Here is an 8,777-nt window from a genome sequence, read left to right on the forward strand (position 1 = left end):
CTGCCTTTGCTTTAGAAGAGTCCCTATCTCATCCTAACATATATATGAAGGTCCTGCCTCATTGTGTCAGGGTCTAGCCTGTGCTGGAGAAATGACAAGAAGCTATGCCTCAGTCTGCAGGTTTGGCATCATTCCCTCTGGCCAGGCTGAAGCCTAGCACCCATCTGTTTGGCTCCCATCACCCTGACACCCATGGCCACAGGGGAGCTACCAGGTGGAGGCTTCAGCTTGCCCTTCCCTCGTTCTCTGCAGCCTCAGCATCCTTGTCTGAACAGGGGTGAGCTGTGCCTGCCTCGTGGGGCTGCTAAGGGGTCACAGCATGCTATAGCCCAATAAAGGCAGCTGGTAGGATCTGTGCTGTCAATCGCCAGTCCCCTGGGCCCCTTCCCATTTGTTCTCTCTTTGTGCTTGCTCCCTCTCCTCTAGGGCTTGGGAAGAGCAGCAACAGAAAAAAACTGTAGGTGGGCCAACCACTCTCTCCAGCCATGGCAAATAACCATGGTGCGAAAAAAGACAGCATCAGTTTTTAGTCACACCCCCTGAAATTCACGAGGGACTCTATCAGCAGGGACCTCAGGATGTGGAGAGTGAGATTCGGGGTCTGTGCCCATTGTCTGTGAGTTAGGACACACTGCTTGTCCTTCTGGGTCTTGGTTTCCCTGGGGACACTAGTCCATTCGCCTCCCACTCTGATGCAGACACCAGGAGGAGACCTTGGCGTCTAACCCTGCTTCTCTTCTGGGGCCCTCTCCACTCACTCACTGTGTGATATACTGGACTTGTAGGTCCTGCCCCATCATTTATTACAGACTTTGGCTCCCAAATTGCAGACTTCCCCACCCTGTTCCTTCTGCAATCCTCCCAGTGACATCACTAACCACGCAGATGGTGACCTGGCTGGACCCTGACCTCCTAATTCTCTGACTGGCTGATTGTGATAGCGCATGCCAGCAGAAAATGCTGAAGTGGCAGAGGCAAGAGAATCACAAGTTCAAGGCTAGCTTAAGCTACACCTTTAAATGTGTGTTAGTCAGTTGTGTAAAATTCACCTCCTTGGGTGTCCCATTCCCAACAGCCTCACCTCTGCTCCTCTCAGCCATCACCCACATCCAAGTTTGCATTTAACACATGACACCGCTCCACTTTCAGACTCGCTGCTCCCCCCCGCCCGCCCCACAGTCCCCAACACCACCCAGGCCTGCGACTCAGCTGTTCCCCTGCCCACTCTTGTCATCACCCATGTCCTTTCTAGTTTGCCTTATCCTGTCCTATCTTGACTTCCCTCCGTAGACCCACAGTTCTCTAGTCAATAATATTTTGTGTTGGGTGTGGTGGCACACACCTGTAAACCTAGCACTAAGAAACTAGAAGCTAAGACAGAATGAGCATGACTTTGAGGACAGACTGGGCTACACAGTGAGTTCAGTCTCAAACCTTTCTTTTTAATTTTGCTATAAGATCCTAAATTCCTTTGTTCCTTATCACTGGATGACCTCACTGGAAAAGCCAGCCAGATTTTTGCTCTGTCTGTATCTAAGCAGCTGGGAACGGTGGCATGATCTTTTCCTGGGCATTCCCAAACAAACATCGACTCACCCCAGATAAGCTACCAACTTCCTGAAGTACGATCCCCTCCAGTCTGGTGAGCCAGTGGGTTTATTAGGATTTCTTACAGAGCACACGCGATCCCAAAGCAGCCACACCATCGAACGGTCTCAGCCCAGCACAGATGGTGGCTTCCCCAGAGCTGCACAGGCAGGCATCCCCTTCAGTTCACCTTCCATGTCTGCACTCCAGCGCCTCCAGAGACCACACAACCTGCAGCTTGGGCAGGGCACACCTGGGAAGGAGGCCCAGGAAGAGACAGCTGGAATCTCAGGTGAGGGTCTAGTGAGCCCACCCCCTTTCTGTGAAGGAATGCCAGTAGGCTCAATCTTGAGTGTCTCTTGCTGGTAGCCACAGCTGTTTCGATAAAGATGCTAACAGCAGTCATGTCCCCTGGACAATAGGCCTGGGTAGTGGGAAGAGGGCAGGCTGGCTTCCTGTAAAGCTTTGGGCTCTAGCCACCAAACATCTTCAGCCTCAGCAATCCTCTGATTTCCCTCTCCTCATAATCATCTCAAAGCCTTCGATATTAGCTGTTTTCCCTGTGCCTCCACTCTCTGCACAAGTCACTGCCTTCCCACTGCAGGCAGTAACAGCCTCTGGGGCAAGAAAGTCCGTTAGCTCTCAAACCAAGCAAAGCAGCTACTCTCACACAGCCGTCTTCCTGCTCCATCACCCATGCCAAGGGTTATCCATTCCAGTGTGGACTAATTAGCCTGGCCTCCCTCTTTCATCAAGACATCATGAGAAGACAGGTGGGATAGGTTTATCTATTGCCTCCATCTCTTCTCGGTCATTTTGAGTTACTGTTTGAAGTCACCTTAGGGTGCAGTGGCACACACCTTCAATCTCAGCGCTCAGAAGGCCTCAGAAGGCAGGTGGATCTCTGTGAGTTAAAGGCTAGCCTGGTCTACATATGGAGTTTCAGGGCTACATAGTGAGACCCTGTCTCAAAAACAAAAAAACAAAAAAACAAAAAAAAAAAAAAAACTAAAACCAAAACAAAACAAAAAAACCCACATATTCTGTTAAGAATCATAATAGATATTTATTTTTATCAGTGTGTATATTCAAGTGGGCAGGGAACCTTCACACCATAGCCCCTCCCACTTCAGCCCCTCTCTGTCTGGATGACACTGCTCTGAATCATGAAAAGCTTCCACCAGCGGCTAGGGAGAGAGTTCAGTAAAACGCTTGCTTGCTGTTCAAGTGCAAAGAGATGAGTTTGAGCTGCAGAACCCACATTAAAAAACAAACAAACAAACAAAACACATTGTAGCACAAATCTGGAATTCCAGCACTAAGGCAGAGGCAAGCTTGATCTCTGAGTCTTGCTGGCCAGACAGCCTACACTGTAAACATCAGGCCAGTGAAAATCTTTGTCTCTAAAAGCAAGGGCAGTGCCTTAAAGAGCAGTCCCATGCTGGAGAGATGGCTCAACAGTTAAGAGTACTGGCTGCTCTTCCAGAGGACCTGGGTTCAATTCCAAGCACCCACGTGGCAGCTCACAAGATCTGGCACCCTCTCATAGACATACAAACAATTAAAAAAAAAAAAAAAAGCCAGGTGGTAGAGCACACCTTTAATCCCTGCACTCAGGAGGCAGAAGCAAGTGGATCTCTGTGAATTTGAGGCCAGCCTGGAATTTAGCAAGTTCCAGGACAGCCAGAACTATACAAAATAACCCTGTGTTGAAAAAACAAAGAGCAGTTACCTATCCGGTTACTCCATTGTGGCCTCTTCAGCAGATTGCTCCTCCATGCTGGTCTACTGGAGCTGGAGTCCTGGTCTTGCACTCATGACACACACTTAGAATGTTGGTTCGTCTGAGCCAGGACTGCCCCTGAGGGCCACTCAGCTGCCTCACAGGGTCCCAGAGAAGGGAAGAGAGGGGTCCAACTTCAATGTCACACAGCAAGTTCATAGTAGAACCTAGGGCTCTCTGGTGCTCATTGCCAGTCACTAGTTTTTTGTTTTGTTTTTCGTTTGATAAGAGGAAAACTCCAGTATGGCCAAGAGGCAGGAGCACTTACATAAGTTGCCTGCAAAGGGATGGAGGTCACACGCTGGAGGTCATACCTCTCAAGGATGAGAGGTCACAACAGAAGATGGTACAGACCCGTCAGGGTAGACCTCGTGGAATTGATGGGCTATTTGAAGTGGCCCCTGAAATAAGCAGGGAGAACAGCAAAGAGGGCACCTTAGGGAGAACAGGCACTGCCAGCCTGGGACTGAGGGTACAGGCTGGAAGGAAGGAGGTAGAGAGAGATCTAAGGGAGTAGGAGGGGATAAGCTGGAAACCAGCCGCCCTGGAGACACCCCCACCCCAGTCCTTGAGAGCTACCCTTCCCTCCACCATTGCTAACCCCAGGAGGGGACACCCCACACTCTCCCTGATGCCAAAGGTTAGATGGGATGTTCCTTTTTCCACTAAGCAGTAACCAAATGGAATCACCCATGATCAAGATGAAAGACTGGTTGCAGGACCTAGGAAGATCCAGCCAGGGTTAGCGCAAAGGTTACTATAGAGGGCACAGCCTCAAGAGCATAGGCAGTGGGCTCGGGGGCAGGGGGAGTGGAAGCCCAGGATCTGTGCTCTCTGTACCCTGACCATGCTTGAGCAGCACAGTTCCTCATCAGCCAGGCCAAACAGGGCCTTCGGTGTCACTCGGCTCAGCCATGCTCCCCCCGCCCCCAACTCCAAAACCCCCAGCCACTCTGCTTTGCATCTGGGTCCTGCATATCCCTCACCTACCTAGCTTGGTCTCACGGGGTAGGATTTATGAGGGCTGCCCTGCCAGGAGCCCTGAGGTAATAAATCAGAGTAGAACCCGTGGCTGCGTATAAAAGAAGGGTCAGGGGCTCTGGGGCTACACAGCTCTGAGAAAGCCCTGGCTGAACCAGATGGACGGGAGGAGGATGCCTCTCTTGGCACTCTTGTTGGCACTCGGGGGCTCTTGTACCTTCAGTCTCCCGACAGACACAGCTACCTTTGGACGGTAACTTGGGCAGAGAAGGGGTGGCAGGGTACAGGGACCGGTATCTTATCGGCATTTCTCAGCTTTCAGGTTATGATTCGTCACCCAGTCCTCTCTGCCAGTCAGCCACGGATGCATAGCCCTGCTCTGAGAATTTGAGTGACTTGCCCAGTGCCACACAGCCATAACTAATTAAGCTTGGAAGGGTTGTCTCTAGATTCTCATCCAGAGGATGGGCAACTCAGATGATTAAGACACATTCCTGGGCCTTAAGCTCACAATGCAATGACCGAGGAGGACTCAGGCGAGTTAACTCTCTGGGGAAAGGAGAATGGTGAAGAGGTCAGATGTGGGTCCTGTAGATTTTTCTAGGTTAAATTCTTCTCCCCTAGCAGCAGATACAGTTTATTCCAGCAGCAAGCTGATCCCACCAAGTTTCAGTGCGCTGCTTTAAAACAGGATCCTAAAGAGCCTGCCTCGCCCGGCTGCTTTGAAGATTTGATGAGAGGACACATGTAAAGCCCTGAGTGCCATGCTGGGCATGCTGTAAGAAGCTGTGGCCACAGCACGGATTACCACCGAGCATAGGAAAGGAAAGGCTCCTGGCAGCTCCATGCAGGGAGGATGAAATATTCGTTCAGTGCAGTTCCAGGCCTGTGGGTGTGAGACAGGAGCAGGGAACAGGCAAGGCTAGGAGGAGGCTCACCCAGAAACAGCCAGCATCTGGGGACTGAGAGGAGGAGGATTCCTGGCAATAAGAGCTGTGAATCTATTTAGTGCTTAAGATTTGATTAGTCATTTTGATCCTAAATTGCATCCTCAGACCTCAGCACATGTTTGTAGTGTGATAAGAAGATGGTGCTCCCCAGAATCCCACCCCAGGAGAAAGGCCTAAGAAAACCAAAGCATGTGGCAGGAAGAATGGAATCAGCAAGAGGGCTGACAGAGTCAGGCTCTATGCCACCTGCTCTGTGGAAAGTATTGTCTAAGTCACCCTGAGGGCCTGAGCAATGGGCTTTCTTCTCAGGGTCATTGCCTTAGGTGTACACAAAGTCCAGCCTCCAAGCTGAAAGCAGCCCGCTTAGCCCTAGCATGACAACCATCAAGGTGCCAGAGTCTGGATAAGTTAGAGGATGCTCAGAACTTCACAGAATGTCACATGGGCTGGCATCCTTGGGGTGGGCATCTAGGTATGAGCTCTGGTCATGTCTTGAAGGACTGAAGATCTAGGAAAGGAATTAGGAGTTTTTCTTTCTTTCTTGTTTTTTGTTTGTTTGTTTGTTTGTTTGTTTGTTTTGAGGAGACAGGGTCTTACTGTGGAGCCTAGAATTTGCTCTACAGACCAGACTGGCCTCCAATTCACCGAGAGCCGCCTTTCTTTGCCTCCAGGGTGCTGGAATTAAAGGCCTACACCACCACACCACAGAAGGGCTTTCTAAAAAAGTAAGGCCATAAAGTCCAGCAAAGCATGGGATTTTTCAGGAAATGATGGGGAAGAGACCTTGCTTGGATCTATATTCCTTTTCCTCCCCATTAGAGTGGGAAAATAAAGCAGCTGTCTGGTGGGATGGCCAGGATCAAATACATAAGTGTGAAAATACTTTTGAAGAGTAAACTGTGATGGACCTATAAGTCATTTTTGCTGGAGATTACACAGATAGGTGTGAAATATGGGCAGAGCAGGGAGGTGAGGGCACAGAGTGACAGAAGGAAGGTTAGGGCTTACGCTGGAGGAGAAGAATACCTCTCTGCATGTCTGGGAAAGCCAACTGACACTGAGGTGGCCTTGTTCCAGAGGTTCCTGGCCCAGGGCTCGAGGCATCTTCCTACGACTGCAAAACAATCTTCACGCCTGTCTGGCCCTGGCAGCCCTGAGTAGGAAAGACAGCCAGACAGAGCACGGACTGTCTCTGTTTGGCATTTCTGAGTCATCTTCACCCCATGAACCTTCAATGTCTCAACTGGAAAACAGGGAGCTAGCTGTCTGTGGTTTGTATAAGGGTGCGTGCCGCTGCAGCCAGGAGCAGCTCAGTGGGCTGCTTGCTGTTCCTACAAGGACAGCTGATGTGAGGTGAAGGGCCTAGGATTCAGGCCCAAGACACATCGTTTCCCAGATGACGCACAGGGACAATCTACAGACACTGCCCTACGTGAATCAGGCTGGGTCCTGTGGATGCAAACCATCAGGGTCTGTGATACCCCAGGGGTCCCTAAGTCCCTGCAGACTGCTCTGGGCATCTGCCGCCATCTATAGGCCACACGTGGTACTGCCTCTCTTGTCAATCAGGATACTGCGAGAGGCCCTAATGACCTTTATGTCCCTATCCAGAACAGTGAGGCACAGAGTAAGCATTCAATACATCATCATGATGATGACAACGACAGATGGATCTATGGAAGGATGGAAGGATGGAAGGATGGATGGATGGATGGATGGATGGATGGGTGGATGGATGGGTGGATCAATGGATTGACAAATTGCCTTATCTAACTAAAATGATAAGGGAGGGACTTGGGAAGTTAGTACCAGAATAAGTGACCCCAAGAGGCTTGTACATTTTTCTTCAGAAATGTCAGGGCACAAGAAGTGATTCTGAGGTGCACAGGAAAGGTTAGTGATAAACAGACCAAAAGCAAGGAGTCTAGATTCTGCTGGTGTTGGGGAACCACATGACTCTTCTGTTTTTCTTCCTCTACCCTGGAGCAGAATCTTGCTCAAGAAAATGCCCTCCGTGCGGGAAATCCTGAAGGATCGGGGAGTGGAGATGACCAGGCTCAGTGCTGAATGGAGCAAGTTCACCAAGAAGGCTTCCTTTGGCAATGGTACCTCCCCCGTGGTCCTCACCAACTACCTGGATGTGAGTGCCTAGTTCAGCTGCCATTTCCCTTTCTCTCTGGGACTAGCAGGGCCCACTCTTTCCACACCATGCTTGACTGAGAGCCAAAGAGCTCCTGAGTACTGTACAGAATTCCTATTTATAGCCAAGAAGGATGTTGTTGTTTTGTTTTGTTTTTCTTGATCAAAATTTTCTCTAATATTATTAGTTCTCTCCTATTGATGCTTGTTTAGTGTTTTTTTCTTTCTTTTTTAAATTTAAATTTATTTTTTATAACTTTTCACTTTACATCCCAATTGTAGCCCCTCCCCCACCTCCTCCCAGCCCACCCTCCCTCCCTTGTTTTGTTTTAGAGAAAGGGTCTCACCGTGTAGCCCTGGCTGCCCTGGAACTCACTGTGTAGACTATCCTGACCTCCACAGAGATTTACTCAGCTCTGTGGCCCAGGTGCTGGGATCAAAAGCAGTGGCATCATGCCCAGCTACTTGAACTGCTTTATTAGGCTTTCCTGCCCCAGTGACTCTCCGGGATCCTGGGACTGCAGAGCCCTCACATCTTAGCAAGATGGACCACCAAGAGCCAAGCGGGGGACCAGGCAAGGCCCCTGAGTCCTGGGTCCTCACTTTCCTCCCACCCCTGCAGACTCAGTACTATGGTGAGATCGGCATCGGCACCCCACCCCAGACCTTCAAAGTGATCTTTGACACAGGTTCGGCCAACCTCTGGGTCCCCTCCACCAAGTGCAGCCCTCTCTACACGGCCTGCGGTAAGAGTCAGGCCTTACTCCCCTCCCCAGCCTGCCTGCTGCACCTGTGTGCTGCTTTCCCTCAGCTCCATGCCGCTCATGGAGAGAGAGGAAGTGTCTCTCATCTTCCTGAACTGGCAAGCAAGGTGAATTTGGGAAGTGCCTGGGCACCTGGGAGGCCACTTGCCAGTATCCCTCAGATTTAGAGAGGAACAAATTTACAAATCCATTCCAAGTCCCAAGGCAATTCCAAGGATAGCCTTAGTAATGCCCTCATGCTAAGTACTTATTCTGTGCCCAGAATCCTCTCTGGCACTGTATCAATGTTAGAATGTAGAATTCTTTGTTTGAACAATTGTCTCAGAAGCACAAGCACATAAGACAAAACCAAAAAACACTGTCCTTGACTAGAGTACATTTTTTTTTCCAAGTGGAAGACTCAGGAAAACACATACACACACACATATAACACAGACATACACAACACATACACACATATACAACACATACACAGACACACACACACCACAGACACACAGACACAACATATGCACAGACACAGACACACAGACACAGACCACACACACACCACAGACACAGACCACACACACA

At 50.0% G+C, this 8,777-nt stretch overlaps 1 protein-coding gene across 1 annotated transcript in view; it reads left to right on the forward strand.

Annotated features, from left to right (window-relative positions):
* The first annotated feature begins 4,494 nt into the window (after positions 1–4,494).
* Ren (renin) overlaps positions 4,495–8,777 on the forward strand; it is a 9,697-nt gene continuing 5,414 nt past the window's right edge. Inside the window, exons 1-3 of the mRNA XM_055598186.1 lie at positions 4,495–4,604; positions 7,291–7,441; positions 8,063–8,186. Of these exons, the coding sequence (XP_055454161.1) occupies positions 4,510–4,604; positions 7,291–7,441; positions 8,063–8,186 (370 nt within the window). The 5' untranslated portion in view covers positions 4,495–4,509. The remainder of the gene's footprint in view (positions 4,605–7,290; positions 7,442–8,062; positions 8,187–8,777) is intronic.

Source organism: Psammomys obesus, unplaced genomic scaffold (assembly GCF_907164565.1).
Source record: "Psammomys obesus unplaced genomic scaffold, mPsaObe1.curated_primary_1811, whole genome shotgun sequence".
In the NCBI taxonomy this organism is placed as follows: Eukaryota; Metazoa; Chordata; class Mammalia; order Rodentia; family Muridae; genus Psammomys; species Psammomys obesus.